The 17,965-nt window shown below is 39.7% G+C and overlaps 1 protein-coding gene across 1 annotated transcript in view; it reads right to left on the reverse strand.

The window, feature by feature from the left end:
- Positions 1 to 17,965, reverse strand: part of C8A (complement C8 alpha chain) — a 66,193-nt gene that overhangs the window by 36,072 nt on the left and 12,156 nt on the right. The window contains exons 2-4 of the mRNA XM_046663487.1: positions 16,805 to 16,907; positions 2,594 to 2,738; positions 1,448 to 1,595 (exon numbers count right to left, since the gene is read on the reverse strand). Of these exons, the coding sequence (XP_046519443.1) occupies positions 1,448 to 1,595; positions 2,594 to 2,738; positions 16,805 to 16,907 (396 nt within the window). The remainder of the gene's footprint in view (positions 1 to 1,447; positions 1,596 to 2,593; positions 2,739 to 16,804; positions 16,908 to 17,965) is intronic.

Consider the following 17,965-nt stretch of genomic DNA (forward strand, 5'->3'; position numbering starts at 1 on the left):
CCTAGAGAAGGCAATGCCTACGTGTCTTACTCAGCTTGAGCCGTCACAACAAAATACCACAGACTGGGTGACTCAAAGAAGAGCTATTGATTTTCCCCCAGTTCTGGAGGTTGGAGGTCTAGGATCAGGGTGTTGTCAGGGTTGGGTTCTGGTGAGAGCTCTCTTGTTGGCTTGCAAACAGATGCCTTCTCCCTGTGTCCTCACATGGCCTCTTCTCTGTGCACATGATGAGAGAGCTCTGGTGTCCCTTTCTCTTCTTATAAGGACATCAGTCCTATCTAATTAGGCCCCACCCTAATGACTTTAGCCTTAATTACTTCCCGAAAGGCCATTTCTCCAAATATGGTCGCACTGAGGGTTATGGCTTCAACATGTGAATTTTAGGGGGACAGAGTTCAGCCCGTAACACTATGTAAGGAGTTAACCAGGTTAGAAACATGGGGAATGACATTCCAGAAAGAAGGAACTGACTTTATTAAGTCTAAGAAGAAAAGAGGGTCAAGGAACTGAACCTGAACCTAATGTATACGATGAAGAGACGTTAGAATCAAGGCTGGTTGAATCTCAACAGATAAGGACACTGTGGCCTGCGAGGTGTAAGTAAGTAATGGCAGAGCGTAGATTCAAGCCCCTCTCCATCTCACGCCAAAGCCCATTTTCTTTGTACTGGGTCGCACATTAGCCCTGTAGCCCTGGTTATACCAGCAACTACAGTGCAAAGCAGAATGTGAACAGGGCTACCGGAAAGTGTGCTTGGGTCAGAGAAGAGCTATCTTTGGGGGACATCAGGGAAGGCTGCATGGAAGACGTGGCTTTTTAAGTGGGCCTTGGGAATGGAATTGGGGTGAAAGGAGTGAGCAGTAGAGTGGTAAGGGGTGAAAGGAGAGGAGGACCCTCAGGTAGAGACATGGAGGGGAAAGCATGAGCTGTGTTAAATAGGCGAGACTGGGCAAGCCACCTGTTGTGGACCACATGTCTGTGTCCCCCCAAAATTCAAATTTTGAAACCCTACCCGCCATGGGATGAATTAGGAGGTGGGGCCTTTGGGAGGTGCTTAGGTCATGAGGGTGGAGCTCTCATGAATGGGATTAGTGCTCTTGCAAAAGAGACCCTACAGTGCCCCTTCCACCCGTAAGGATACAATGAGAAGTCTGCAACCCAAAAGAGAGCCCTCACCTGACCATGCTGCCACCCTGATCTTGGGCTTCCAGCCTCCAGAACTGTGAGAAATAAATTTCTGTTGTTTATAAGCCACTCAGTCAGTCATATTTTGTTCTAGCAGCCCAAACAGACTAAGACACCACCTTAGGGGGACCGTGAGAGCTGCCTCACAGGAGGCACTCCAGTGGAATCCTCCAAAAAGACCCTCTTCTGTCCCCAAAACTAATACTCACGTTTGAAGGGAGATCGTTCCTTGGCCCTGAGCAGCCAGAAGGCAGAGACTCACCCCAAGGCCGCCCTCTCTGATCCTGGAATCGGGTCGTACTGGCTGCAGTCATCTTCAATGGCCCTGACATCTTCACAGTCATCCTCATCAGAGCCATCAAGGCAGTCCCTGTCTCCATTACACACGAGGTGGCGTTTCAGGCAGCGACCTGAGAGAGGAGAGGCTGCGAATGCTTCAAGAGCCTCTGGGACTCCTCGCTCTTCCTCACGACCCACATCCGTAGTTACCAAGTCCGGTCCACCTCTGAAATAGCCCTTCAATCCTCTCCGTCCTGTTCCATTCCTCACTGCCTCTGCCCTCCTTCCAGCCTCAGTGTCTCCCACCCACAGCCCCTCAGCTAAGGGCCTGCCCCAGGATCCCCTCTAAAATCCATCCTCCACACCGCAGCCCAGTGATCTTTCTAAAATGCCAATCTAGTCATGTCATCCCCCAGTTCTTTATCCTCCATTGGCTCCCCATTTCCCTTCTTCCAAATGCCACAGTCCGGTCCCTGCTTACCTTCCTGGCCCATCCCCTGCCTCTCTTCGCAAGGCCCTGACCTGCAATTATCCTGCACTGGTTGCCAGTCCCTAAAGCCCAATGCTTTTGCACATTCTTTCTCCTGGAAAACTCTTTGTTATTTTCTAAGTCTCAGCTCAAGTACCATTTTGAAGCCTGCTCGGACACCCCAAAGCAGCTTTGGGCGCCCCCTGCCAGAGAGTCCAACTGGACCACGGACGTATCACATGGACCATATGATAGTCCGTTACACTGGCTATCACACAATATTGTCATCGACTCCTTGTAGGTCTCTTTCCCAGCGAGACTAGGAGTACCTTGATGTCAGGCATATTTTTTCATCTCTATGTAACCAGCAGGTAGCACACTGCCTGGTACATAATATGTGCCATTATTCAATGAATGGATGAATGAGTGAATTGTACCATTTTTAAGTGAATCAACAGATGTTCCTAAAAATTTGCATCAAAATTACTTAGGCTGGTGGCTTGACATAAAATCCAGATTCCTGGGCCCCATCCCAAACCTACAGAATGACAGCTTCTAGGGGAAGGGCTCAGGAGTCTGCATTTTCACAAGTTCCTGGATAACTGTTTTGCACATTAAGTTTGACAAGCATAGCACTTGTCCTGCCGGAATGCTACTCACCTGTCTCCTTGCACTGGAAATCCTGTCCACACTGTGCTTGCTGTAGACAAGATGCAGGACTGTGACAGCTGGCTTGATCCCAGACGTCGCCACTGCAGATGGTTCCCCCATACTTGTTTGGCTGCAGGAGGCTCCGGTATCGGTACTAAATCAGATTTTGAACCAGACACATTCATTGTCTGTCAATCAACCAGGATTTGTGCAGGCAGATCCCAGCTCAACATAAGGAATAGCTGTCTAGTGATTGAGAGCTGCCTAAAGAGCTGTCTTTTTAGGGGATTTGTTCATCAACGGTGGTGTTCAACCAGAGGCGGCACGATCACCAGCTGGAATGTTAAATAGGGCCTCCGAGCATCAAGTGAAAGGTTTAGACAACAGATTTCTGGGGTCTTCCTACTTGCTAGGAAGGACCTCTGTTCCCTCTTCTTCAACCAGTTAGTACCTATTCATCTTTCACGATTCATAGTTTACCACCTCTGAAGGCCTTCCCTAACTCAGCAATGTATTCTGCAGTTCCCTGTGCTTCCGTCTTTCCTGGCTCTTGTCATATAAGGTTGTGATCGATTATCCACTTATTTGTTTACCTTTCCCACTAGTTTAGGAGCAATTTGCATATGGGGGCAGGGCTGCTAATGGGAACCCATGTCTTATTTGGCTTCATGTGCTTGATCTAAGGTCACGGACACAGAAGGCACTTTTAGAAGATATTTGTCGCTGTTTCTTTGCAGCATTTCTTCTGGTCATGGCATCCCCTGTTTCCTTGTGACATAGCTCAGGGTTCAGTTGGGGCTGACCGAAACACCTAAGTCACGGGGATGTGGGAGTAAGAACCAGGCTGGCCACCCAGGACACCATGTCTGCCAATTTGCAATGACTAATTCAGGGACTGGTTCACGACTTCACCTCACGCAATCATAGTCTTCCTTGGGGATTTGCATTCGGAACTACTGGAAAAGACAGTTTCTTTTTATTGAAGTTGCTAGGAACTGCGGGCATCAAGCGGTCACCTTGCCTACTGTATTGAAAGAGCCGATCCGAGAGACAGAAAGAGAGCTGTGAAAACATTGTCTGACCCAGCTTTGACTGCCGATGAATAAATGCTTGTTGAAGGAAGGGCAGAAAGAATAAAAATGCATCCCAATCTTGGAGCTCTATGGTTTCACAATACTGCTTTCTACAGGGGGTATAGTGTCAGGCCCTAGTGCAGAAAGAGGAAGCTGAACAGTAGGCCATTCAGAGAAACACAAGAAATATGAGGTCCCATCCCTTCCTTCCAGAAGTTTAGAGTCCAGTTCAGAACATAAAATATCTAACAATACAAAACATGCTGACGGAGAACGCCATACAGAATGTCTAACAAGGGAAAGTGCGGTGCCGTATTTTTGGCTGCATCTTACCTTGGCTCAGCCCACAGACCCCTCCTTCAAGACTGTTGTAAGTAAGTAAGAAGGTGATGATTTGAGCAGCAAGAGAAATGAGTTCCTGACTTGAATCTATTTCTTACTCGCTGTGTAAAGTATCAGTGCCTAGTACTCTGTGCCTCAGTTTATCAATCTGTAAAATGAGGTGGCTGACCTAGTTGACCTCACTAATTACCATGCCTAATGATTCTTTCACCTGTATCCTCTAGATGAAAGAGCGTTGGTATGAGAATTTAGACCGAGTGGGTCCAGATCCCAGATTCACTTACCAACTGACCATGAGCAAGTCACTTACCTTTTCTGAGCCTCCGTTTTCTAATACGTAAAATAGGTGTGACGACACCTTCTCTTGAAAGGGTTTTGTGAGAACTGAATGAGAGAATGTACTAGGAAGCACCTAGTCCTGTGCCTGGCATATCGCTGGTGCTCAATAAACAGAAGTAGTTTCCACCTCATTATCCTTATCGGCGCAGCCTTTTCCAAGGCATTGCAGTGGGGCAAGTCCAGGAGTTGTGGAGCAATGCAGCTTTGCCCCCCTCTCCACTGGCCCACTTCTGTCAGCCTAACTGCTCATTAGCAAAGAGACAGAGGTAGCAAAAAGAGGTGAAGAAACCCGCCTATTCACCTGCCTCGCCTTTCAGTTGAGAACACTGATAAGAGATTTGTAAACTGCAGGAAGAGATTATAATTACTGATCAATTTGGGAAGATGAGGATATTTTAATTTTCTACCCACATCTTGCCCCACTATGAAGTAAATAAAACAGTGCTCAGCATTCCAATGTAGAGCCAAGTCTCTTCCCGACTCTTTAATAGGTTCATCAGAATTTTAAGACCTGCCGTTACCAATGTGAGGATAACAGTGATGGTAGCTACTATTTTTTGAGTGCTTACCATTGGCCAAGCACTTCACAGTCTTTATCTCTTTTAATCCTCACAAGTTTAGGTCAAGTACTCTTATGAATCCCATTTTAAGCTGGATTGGAATTCCAGTTCTGCCACTTACTGTATATGTGTCGCTAGGTAAGTTACTTAACGTCTCTGACTCTCAGTTTTATCATCTGTAAAATGAGATATATCTGAGAGTGTTGTGAAGATTAGCGATAATTCGTGTAAAGAAATCAGTATTTTGCCTGGCTCCTGGTAGGTACTCAATAATACTAATTATCGACGACATCGTTATTCTTGTGGCCAGCTGTTGGGCTACTCCAGAGGATTTTTGACTGAGTGGGAATTGGATTAGGTGACCATTAATATTACTTATTACTGTCCATATAGTTCTGAGTGAGGCATTAGAGAGTGAAGTGATCAGGCACATGGGCATTTTGGAATCAGAATGACCAAGTTTTAAATCTAGGCTCTGCCTCTTTCTTAATGGGAACTAACCAAAGGGGACAATGGTATTTATCACTTACAGTTGGCTGTGAAAGTCAAATAAGACAATTTATTTAAAGCATTAAAACAGTGCCTGGGAGGAAATAATAAAAATCAGAGCAGAAATAAATGAAGTAGAGAATTAAAAAACAATAGAAAAAAATCAATGAAACCAAAAGCTGGTTCTTTGAAAAGATACACAAAATTAACAACCTTTAGCTAGACTCACCAAGAAAAAAAGAGAGAAGGCTCAGATAAATAAAATCAGAAATGAAAGAGGAGAAATTACAATGGATACATCAGAAATACAAAAGATTATAAGAGAATACTACGAAAAGCTATATGCCAACAAATTGGATAATCTAGAATAAATGGATAAATTCTTAGAATCATACAACCTTCCAAAATGAGTCAAGAAGAAATAGAGAATTTGAATAGGCCAATCACCAGTAAGGAGATCGAAACAGCAATCAAAAACCTCCCAAAAAATAAAAGTCCAGGACCAGATGGCTTCCCTGGTGAATTCTACCAAACATTCAAAGAGGACTTAATACCTATCCTTATCAAACTCTTCCAAAACATTGAAGAGGAGGGGAGGCTTCCTAACTCATTCTATGAAGCCAACGTTATCCTGATACCAAAACCAGACAAGGACAACACAGAAAAAGAAAATTCCAGGCCATTATCACTGATGAACATCGATGCAAAAATCCTCAACAAAATACTAGCAAATTGAATACAATAATACATTTAAAAAATTATACACCATGATCAAGTGGGATTTATTCCAGGGACGCAGGGATGATTCAACATCTGTAAATCAATCAACGTGATACACCACATTAACAAAATGAAGAATAAAAATCACATGATCATCCCAATAGATGCAGAAAAAGCATTTAGCAAGATTCAGCATCCATTTATGATTTAAAAAACTCTGAATAAAATAGGTACAGAAAGAATATACCTCAACATAATAAAAGCCACATGTGACAAACCCACAGCTAATATCATCCTCAATGGAGAAAAACTGAAAGCTATCCCTCTAAGAACAGGAACCGGACAATGATGCCCACTTTCACCACTCTTATTTAACATTATATTGGAAGTCCTGGCCAGAACAATCAGGCAAGAAAAAGAAATAAAAGAGATCCAAATTGGAAAAGAAAAAGTGAAACTGTCACTATTTGCAGACGACATGATTTTAGATATAGAAAACTCTAAAGAACCCACCAAAAAACTTTTAGAAATAATAACTGAATATGGTAGTTTTAGGATACAAAATCAACATACAAAACTCAGCTGCATTTCCATACACTAACAATGAAGTAGCAGAAAGAGAAATTAAGAATAAAACCCAATTAACAATTGCAGCAAAAAGAATAAAATACCTAAGAATAAACTTAACCAAAGAAGTGAAAGATCTGTGCACTGAAATCTATAAAACATTGTTGAAAGCAATAGAAGAAGATATAAAGAAATGGAAAGATATTCCACGCCCTTGGATCGGAAGAATTAACATAGCTAACATGTCCATACTTCCTAAAGCAATCTACAGATTGAATGCAATCCCTATCAAAATTCCAACAACATTTTTCACATAAATAGAAAAAGAATCCTAAAATTTATATGGAACAACAAAAGACCCCAAATAGCCAAAGGAACCCTGAGAAAACAGAACAAAGCTGGAGATATCACACTCCCTGATTTCAAAATATACTACAAAGCTATAGTGACCAAAACAGCATGGTACTGGCACAAAAACAGACACACAGATTCATGGAACAGAACTGAGAGCCCAGAAACAAACCCACACATCTATGGACAGCTAATATTTGACAAGGGAGCCAAGAGCATACAATGGAGAAAGGAATGTCTCTTCAATAAATGGTGTTGGGAAAAGTGGACAGCCACATGCAAAAGAATGAAAGTATCTTGCACCGTACACAAAAATTTACTCAAAATGGATTAAAGACTTGAATATAAGACCTGAAACTATGAAACTTCTAGAAGAAAACATAGTACGCTCTTTGACATCAGTCTTAGCAGCATGTTTTCAAGTATTATGTCTGACTGGGCAAGGGAAACAATAATGAAAATAAACAAATGGGACTACATCAAGCTAAAAATCTTCTGCACAGCAAAGGAAACCACCAACAAGACGAAAAGACAACCTAACAATTGGGAGAAGACATTTGCAAACCATATAGTTGATAAGGGGTTAATATCCAAAATACATAAAGAACTCAGACATCTCAACAACAAAAACATCTAACAACCCAATTAAAAAATGGGCAAAAGATCTGAGCAGACATTTCTCCAAAGAAGATACATGGATGGCCAACAGGCATATGAAAGGATGTTCAACATCACTAACTATCAGGGAAATGCAAATCAAAACTACAATGAGATATCGCTTTGCTCCCATCAGAATGGCTATAATTAACAAGATAGGAAATAACAAGTGTTGGAGAGGATGTGGAGAGAAGGGAACTCTCATTCACTGCTGGTGGGAGTGCAAACTGGTGCAGCCACTGTGGAAAACAGTATGGAGTTTCCTCAGAAAATTAAGAATAGAACTACCATAGGATCCAGCTATTCCACTGCTGGGTACCTATCCAAAGAACATGAAAACACAAATGCCTAAAGATATATGCACCCCTACGTTCATCACAGCATTATTCACAATAGCCAAGACTCGGAAGCAACCTAGGTGCCCATCAAAGAATGAATGGATAAAGAAGATGTGGTATATATACACAATGGAATACTACTCAGCCATAAGAAATGATTAAATCTGGCCATTTGTGACAACATGGATGGACCTCGAGGGTATTATGCAAAGCAATATAAGTCAAAGGAAGAAAGTCAAATACTGTATAATCTCAGTCATAAGTAGAAGATAAAAACAACAATAAACAGAGACTGAGATTGGATTGCTGGTTACCAGAGGGGAAGGGGGGAGGAGGAAGGGTGGGTGAAAGGGGTGATCAGGCACATGCGTGTGGTGATGGATGGTAAGCAGTCTTTGGATGGTGAACGTGACGTAACCTACACAGAAATCAAAACACAATGATGTACACCTGAAATTTATATAATGTTATGAACCAATGTTACTGCAATAAAAATAAATAAATAAAACAGTGCCTGGTATATAGAAATTATTTAATAAATGGTAACTAGTAATGCCATTATCATCCTTCCTGTGGTTTCTGTACGGTCACGTGCCACTTAATGATGGTGATACATTCTGATAAATGTGCCATTAGGTGTTTTCGGCATTGTGTGAACATCATGAGTGTACTTACACAAATCTAGATGATGTAGCCTACTGCACGCCTAGGCTCTATGGTACTGATCCTAAGAGGCCACTGTCATGTATGCGGTCCATCGTTGACTGAAGTATTGTTATGTGACACATGACTGCACTTGGAATGATGGTGCAGCCATGGGGTTTGTTCCCTCCAGCTCCCTATTTTCTAGGTTGTTATCAAATAGAGAAGACACTGTGTTGCAGAAAGATTGGTGCAGACACGCCCTTAGGGACTTCTCTGTCTCTTGCCTGTGGTTGGTATCATTAAGACATAATTTTATTTCTAGCTAGCAGATAATGTGTCTGTCCCAAAATGCACATCTTTGTTTGGATAATTTTGAGAGGAAGAAACATATTAATAAAAAGAAACTAGGGTGGTCTTTCATTTAAGTAATTAACAGAATTTAATTACTTTAAGGATTACTTTAAAGACCTTTTTTGAGTCATTGAGGAAATACTTCAATTCTGATTTAAACTGTAAGTCATTCACCTGTGCTGTCTGCTATAGAAACTGCAACACATGAGAAAAATGTAGTCTAGGATGTATGATAGGTTGAGTAACGGCCATGCAAAGAAATCAAGTCCTAATCCTTGAAAGTTATAAGTGTTACCTTATTTGGAAAAGGGTCTTTGCAGATATGATTAAAGTTTTTGAGATGAGGTTACTCCGGATTATCCAGGTGGGCCCTAAGTGCCATCACAGTGTCCTTGTAAGAAGGTAGAGGGGGATTTAGCACAGACACACAAAGGAGACTCAGAGAACAGGAGGAGGCCATGTGGCCACAGAGGCAGAGATTCCAGTGATTCGGCCACAAGTCAGGGATTGTCAACAGCCACCGGAAGCCGGAAGGGGCCTAGAACAGACTCTCCCCCGGAGCCTCCAGAGGGAGCGTGGCCCTGCCAGCACCTTGCTCTCAGACTTCTGGCCCCCAGCGCCGTGAGAGGGTAAATCTCTGCTGTTTTAAGCTAGTCGGTTGGTGGCAATTTGTTACAGCAGACTCAGAGAGCTAGTACAGATATCAGAGGAAAAGGAGGTTTTGGTGGCAGATGTTGTTAAACAGGCGTAGTCTAGGATTTCTTGGCATATCTCAGAGATAGGAGAGGTAAAATAACCAATTTCAGGCTTTGAAGTTGAATAAACTAGGCCCAAACTGCATTTCCATCTGTGATGATTTAGAGCTCTGTGTGACTTGGAACAACTTATCAAACGTGCACAGGGTCGCTCCACACCTGACTGAGGAGTGGGTCTGCAGGCAGGAGGACATCAGGCGACTCTGCAAGAGCTCAGGTGAGAGAAGAGCTGGGTTTGAGTCAAGGCGTGGGAGTGGGATTGGAGAGGAGGACACAGATAGAAATAATAAAAACAGCTAACACTTATTCAACACTTGCTCTGCGCCAGATGCTATGAAAAGCACTTTGCATGCATTACTCATTTAATACTCACAAAAGCTCTAGGATGTAAGTACTATTACTACTCCCGTTTATAGATAAGGAATCAGAGCACGGACAAGATAAAAAATATGCCCAAAGTAACACAGCAAATAAGATGCAAAGCCAGGACCTAAAGTACAGAAGTGGGGCTTAAACACTTAGACTTGACAGTAATGTGCCAATAGACAAGGTTCGGGCAGCAGTGTACCAAGTGGGGCAGGTGGGACGCTGGATGCATCCCATCCTGATCCATCCAATATAGGAATGTGTCATCAGAAGAGATTTTTAAACAATAATAAACCAGAGGTTAGTCTGATTTTTACCACCACAAGCCAGTGATTGTGAAAAATGTCAGAATTTTAATTTTGTTTATTTATTTACTTATTTTCATTGAAGTATAGTTGACATACCGTATTATGTTAGTTTCAGATGTACAACATAGTGACTTGATATTTATATACAACATGAAATGATCACCATGGTTTAAACCTCGTAAGCATCTGTCAATGCAAAGTTATTACGATATTATTGACTACATTCCCTATGCTGTACATTGCATCCCCATGACTGACTTGTTTTATAATGTACCTCTTAATTCTCTTCATCTATTTTGCCTGTCCCCCGCCATCTTCCCCTCTGGCAACCACCAGTTTATTCTCTGTATGTCTGAGTTTGGTTGTTTTGTCTTGTTTGTTCGTTTTGGTTTTTAGGTTCCACATATGAGTGAAATCGTACAATATTTGTCTCTGTCTGACTTATTTCACTTAGCATAATACCCTCTAGGTCCATCCATGTTGTTGCGAATGGCAAGATTTCTTTTTTTTTTGTAGCTGACTAATATTCCATTGTATATATGTCCCATATCTTCTTTATCCATTCCTCTAGCAATGGACACTTAGGTTGCTTCCATATCTTGGCTACTGTAAATAATGCTGCAATGAACATAGGGGTGCATATATCTTTTCAAAATAGTGTTTTAGGGTTTTTTTGGTATAAATACCCAGAAGTGGAATTGCTGGATCATATGGTAGTTCTATTTTTAATTTTCGTGTGTGTGTGTGTGAGAAAGATTGGCCCTGAGCTAACATCTGTTCCCAATATTCCTCCTTTTGCTTGAGGAAAACTGGCCCTGAGCTAACATCTGTGCCAATCTTCCTCCATTTTTATATGTGGGATGCTGCCACAGTATGGCTTGATGAGCAGTGTGTGGGTCCATGTCCAGGATCTGAACCCGTGAACCCTGGAGCACACAAATCCAACCACTACACCACGAAGCTGACCCCTGTATTTTTAATTTTTAAGGAGATTCCATACTGTTTTCCACAGTCACTGTGCCAATTTACATTCCCACCAACAGTGCACAAGGGCTCCCTTTTCTCCACATCCTCGCCAACACTTGTTATTTGCTGTCTTTTTGATAACAGCCATTCTAACAGGTGTGAGATGATAGCTCATTGTGATTCTGATTTGCTTTTCCCTGGTGATTAGTCATGTTGAGCTTCTTTTCAGGTACTTGTTGGCCATATGTATATATTCTTTGGAAAAATGTCTATTCAGGTCACCTGCTCATTTTTTAATCAAACGCTTGGTTTTTTAATATTGAGTTGTATGAGCTCTTTATATATTTTGGATATTAACCCCTTACCAGATATATAATTTGTGAGCATCTTCTGCCATTAGGTAGGTTGTCTTTTCATTTTGTGGATGGTTTCCTTTGCTGTGCAAAAGCTTTTTAGTTTGATGTAGTCCCATTTGTTTATTTTTGCTTTTTTTGCCCTTGACTGAGGAGATAGATCCAAAAAGAATATTGCCAAGAATGATGCCAAAGAATTTGCTGCCTATGTCATCTAGGTGTTTTATGATTTCAGGTCTTATATTTAAGTCTTTAATCCATTTTGAGTTTATTTTTGTATATGGTATAAGAAAGTGGTCTAGTTTCATTCTTTTGCATGTAGCTGTCCAATTTTCCCAACATCATTTTTTGAAGAGATTGTCTTTTCCCCATTGCATATTCTTGCTTCTTTTGTTGTATATTACTTGACCATATAAGTGTGGGTTTATTTCTGAGCTCTCTATGCTGTTCCATTGATCTATGTGTCTGTTTTTGTGCCAGTACCATACTGTATCGATTACTATAGCTTTGTAGTATAGTTTGAAATCAGGGACCGTGCTGCCTCCATCTTTGTTCTTCTTTCTCAAGATTGCTTTGGCTATTCAGGGTCTTTTGTGGTTCCATGCAAATTTTAAGATTTTTGTTCTAGTTCTGTAAAAACTGCCATTGGTATTTTGATAAGGATGGCATTGAATCTCTAGATTGCTTTGGGTAGTATGATCATTTTAACAATATTAATTCTTCCAATTCATAAGCATGGAATATCTTTCCATTTATTTGTGTCAGCTTCAATTTCTTTCATTAACATCTTATCGTTGTCAGAATGCAGGTCTTTCACCTCCTTGGTTAAATTTAATCCTAGGTATTTTATTCTTTTTGATGTAATTGTAAATAGGATTGTTTTCTTAATTCGTCTTACTGATAGCTCGTTATTAGTGTAAAGAAACACAAGAGATTTCTGTATATGATTTTGTACCCTGCAACTTTACTGAATTCATTTATTAGTTCTAATAGTTTTTTGGTGTTTGGGGGGTTTTCTATACACGGTATCATGTCATCTACAAATAGTGACAGTTTTACTTCTTCCTTTCCAATTTGGATGCCTTTTATTTCTTTATTTCTTTTCTTGTCTGATTGCTGTCTAGGACTTCCAATACTATGTGGAATAAAAGTGGTGAGAGTGAACATCCTTGTCTCATTCCTAATCTTAGAAAAGCTTTCAGCTTTTCACAGTTGAACATGAAGTTAGCTCTGGGCTTATCATATATGGCCTTTATTATGTTGGGGTATATTCCCTCTCTACCCACTTTGTTGAGAGTTTTTATCACAAATGGATGTTGAATTTTGTCAGATGTTTTCTCTGCATCTATTTAGATGATCATATGATTTTTATTCTTCATTTTGTTAATGTGGGGTGTCACATTGATTGATTTGTGGATGTTGAACCATCCTTCCACCGCTGGAATAAATCCCACTTGATCATGGTGTATGATCCTTTTAACGTATTGTTCAATTTGGTTTGCTAAGTTTTGTTGAGGATTTTTACATTTATATTCATCAGGGATATTGGCCTGTAATTTCTTTTTTGTAGTGTCTGTCTGGTTTTGGTACCAGGATAATGTTGGCCTTATAGAATGAGTTTGGAAGTTTTCCTTCCTCTTCAATTATCTGGAATAGTTTGAGAAGGATAGGTATGACCTCTCTTTTATTTATTTATTTTTTAATTTTTAATTTAATTTTTTTTTGAGGAAGATTAGCCCTGAGCTAACAACCACTGCCAATCCTTCTCTTTTTGCTGAGAAAGAGAGGCCCAGAGCTAACATCTGTGCCCATCTTCCTCTATTTTATATGTGGGATGCCTACCAAAACATGGCTCAATAAGTGGTGCCTAGGTCCGTGTCCAGGATCTGAACAAGTAAACCCTGGACCGCCAAAGCAGAGCATGTGAACTTAACCACTATGCCACTGGACCACCCCAACACTCCCTTAAATGTTTGGTAGAATTTCCCTATAAAGCCAACTGTCCTGGACTTTTGTTTGTTGTGAGTTCTTTGACTACTGATTCAATTTCAGTACTAGTAATTTATCTGTTCAGATTTTCTATTTCTTCTTGATTCAGTCTTGGCAGATTGTATATTTCTAGGAATTTATCCATTTCCTCTAGGTTGTCAAATTTGTTGGCATATAATTGTTCATGATAATTTCTTATGATCTTTTGCATTTTTGTGGTGTCAGTTGTAACTTCTCTTTCATTTCTGATTTTATTTGTTTGGGCCCTCTGCTAAAGATTTATCAATTTTTTCTTTTCAAAGAACCAGCTCTTGGTTTCATTGATCTTTTCTACTTTTATTTTTTTTTAGTCTCTATTTCATTTATTTCCACTCTGGTCTTTATTATTTCTTCCTTCCACTAACTTTGGGCTTTGTTTGCTCTTATTTTTCTAGTTCTTTTAGGTGTAAGGTTAAAGTGTTTATTTGAGATTTTTCTTGTTGCTTAAGGTAGGCCTGTATTGCTATGAACTTTCCTCTTGGAACTGCTTTTCCTGCATCCCATAGATTTTGAAACATTGTGTCTCCATTTTCATTTATCTCAAGGTATTTTTTTTATTTCCTCTTTGATTTATTCATTGACCCATTGGCTGTTTAGTAGCATGTTGTTTAGCTTCCCTGTGTTCCTGTTTTTTCCAGTTTTCTTCTTGTAATTGATTTCTAATTTCATACCTTTGAGATCATAAAAGATGTTTGATATGACTTTAATCTTCTTAAATTTATTGAGACTTGTTTTGTGGCCTAATATGTGATCTATCCTGGAGAATGTTCCATGTGCACTTGAAAAGAACGTGTATTCTGCTATTTTCAATAGAAGGCTCTGTGTATAACTATTAAGTCCATCTGGTCTAATGTGTCATTTAAGGCCAATGTTTTCTTATTTTCTGTCTGGATGATCTATCCATTGATGTAAGTGTGATTTTTAAGTCCCCTGCTATTATTATATTACTGTCAATTTCTCCCTTTACATCTGTTAATATTTGCTTTATGTATTTAGGTTTTCCTATGTTGGGTGCATAGACAATTATAAGTGTTATATCCTTTTTTTGGAATTACTCCTTTATCATTAGGTAATCCCTTTGTCACTTATTATAGTCTTTGTTTTAAAGTCTATTTTGTCTGATTAAAGTATTGCTACCTTCCCTTTCTCATTTCCATTTACATGGAATATCTTTTTCCATCCCTTTTCTTTCAGTGTGTGTATGTTTAGATCTGAAGTGAGTCTCCTGTAGGCAGCATATGTATGGGTCTTGTTTTTGTTTTTTTTTTATCCATTCAGCCACCCTATGTCTTTTTTAAAAATTTATTTTATTGAGGCCACGTAGTTTATAACATTTTGTAAATTTCAGGTGTACATCATTATATTTCAGCTTCTGTATAGACTGCATGATGTTCACCACCAAAAGTCTAGTTTCCACTCATCACCATACATATATACCCATTTACTCCTTTTGCCCTCCTCCAACTCCCTCCCTGTTTTGATTGGAGCATTTAGTCCATTTACATTTAAAGTAATTATTGATAGGTATGTACTTATTGAAACTTGGCTAATGTTTTCTTGTTGTTTTTGCAGTTCTTTTCTCCTCCTTTCTTGTTCTCTTGCTCTCATCCCTTGTGACTTGATGGTTTTCTTTAGTGTTATATTTGTATTTCTTTCTCTTTGTTTCTTATGTATCTGTTATAAGTTTTTGTTTTGCAGTTATCATGACATTCAAATATAACAACCTATGTATATAGCATCATTTTAAGATGATGCTGGCTTAAGTTCCAGCACATTCTAAAAGCACTACATTTTTACTCCTGCTCCCATACATTTTATTTTTGATGTCATATTTCACATTTTAAAAATCTGTTGTATCCTTTAACTACTAATTGTAGACATAGATGATTTTACTACTTTTGTCTTTTAACCTTCCTACTAGCTATATAGGTGGTTGATCCATTACCTTTACTATACGTTTGCCTTTACCAATGAGATTTTTTCTTTCATAATTTTCTTATTTCTGTTTAAAGAAGTCTGTTTAACATTTCTTGTAAGGCTAGTTTACTGCTGATGAACTCCTTTCGCTTTTGTTTGTCTGGGAAACGCTATATCTCTCCTTCAATTCTGCAGGATAACCTTGCAGGATAGAGTATTCTCGGTTGTAAGTTTTTTCCTGTAAGTACTTTGAATATATCATGCACTCGCTCCTGGTCTGTAAAGTTTCTGCTGAAAAATCAAATGATAGTCTTATGGTGGTTCCCTTGTATGTAGCTAGTTACTTTTCTCCTGCTGTTTTAAGATTCTCTCTTTATCTTTAACTTTTGATATTTTAATTATAATGTGTCTTGGTGTGAGTCTCTTTGAGTTCATCTTATTTTGGACTCTCTGTGCTTCCTGGACTTGGATGTCTGTTTCCTTCAAAGTCAGAATTTTAATACTCTTCTCTGCCAGGACATAGTTAAGGAATGCTCCCAAAATCTCCTTTGCCTTGGTATGCCACTGAGTTTAGTGATGATTTTGGACCATTCAAGACCATTTAAATAGGCAAGATAGACACATGTCTGTTCATCGGATGTGTCAGCCTTTTCAATCCATAAAAGTAGAATCCTCAGGAACACCCTCTGTTGTATGCTCTGGTTTATCTCAGCTCCCCATAGGTCCTGGACAGCTTGGCATTTTGTTACCAAGCCATTATTCGCTCCAGATGATCCTCTTTAGAAGGCAATTGATTGGCCAGAACCCAGAGAGGCCATTGGGGATCCAGTGTGCTCCTGTCCAAATGACCACTTTTCTACATATAAGCTGTGACATACAGTTTTTGCAGCCTTACCCAATAATACCTTACAAACAAAATCAAAAGAGGCAGAAAAAGTTCCACCATTCATGTGTTCATGGCTTCTGAATACCTATTTCTAGGCCCAGTTTCTCCCCAGACCTCCAGATTCATAGACCCAATCATTCATCTCCATTTGAATACCTAATGTATAATTAAAACATTAAAGTCCCCAAAACTAGTCATAAATGTCTTACCTTTTTTTGCTGACATGGAAAGCAATCTGTCCACTCTGACCAGTTGCTCAGCTGGCAGGCAACTTCTGTGGCAGCGGAACTGTGAGCAGCCCGACTTACTCTCCTAAAAAGAGGAAAGACCCCTGCTTCAATTGTTTAAATTTTTATTATGGTAATTTTTACTTTGTTATTATAAATTCAAAAAGGTCTTTTAACATGAAAGTATCTTAATAATATGAAAACAGATGCTGAATTTTTTCCTAGTTTTACTGAGGTATAAGTGACAACTAAAAATTGTATATATTTAAGGTATACAATGTGATGGTTTGAAATACATATACATTGCGAAATGATGACCACAATCAAACTAATTAATACATCCATCACCTCCCATAGTTATCCTTTTTCTTTTCTTTGGTGTGGTGAGAACACTTAAGCTCTACTATCTTAGCAAATTTCAAGTATACACTAGAGCATTATTAACTACAGTCACTATGCTATACATTAAATCCCCAGAACTTATTCATCTGGTAACTGAAAGTTTGTACCCTTTGAGCAAACTCTCCCCATGTTCCCTACTCCCCAGCCCTTGTAACTGCTATTCAACTGTCTGGTTCTGCAAGGTCAACTTTTTTAGATTCCACATGTCAGTGAGATCATGCTGTATTCTATTTCCCATAGTGCTTATTACACTTAGTATAATGTCCTCCAGGTTCTCCAGGTTGTTGCAAGTGGCAGGATTGCCTTCTTTTTTATGGCTGAACAGATGCTGAATTTTTTAATTTGTAAAGTTTGCCCATGGATTTGGGCATCTGGGTACCTGTAGCAGCAGAACTCGAGGCAATATGTTCCCTTAAATTTCCAGTTATGGGGAGGTGGGAGGGGGGACGGCGCAGGGAGAGGAGGGGAATGTCAACAGATGCACAGGTATTCGCACTCAGAAGGTTTGGCTGTGAGGGTGCTTCCAACACTTGAAAGATTTCATCTTCCTTCTTAAGAATTCCACATGCTGTTTTTAAAACAAAAGATGTGTGGCCTATGGCCTTGCCTTTTTCTCCAATTATTTTTACTGTGGTAAAATGCATATAACATAAAATTTACTATCTTAACCATTTTTAAGTGTACAGTTCAGTAGCACTAAGTACATTCATGGCATTGTGCAACCATCACTACCATCCATCG

This window comes from Equus quagga, chromosome 5 (genome assembly GCF_021613505.1).
Source record: "Equus quagga isolate Etosha38 chromosome 5, UCLA_HA_Equagga_1.0, whole genome shotgun sequence".
NCBI lineage: Eukaryota > Metazoa > Chordata > Mammalia > Perissodactyla > Equidae > Equus > Equus quagga.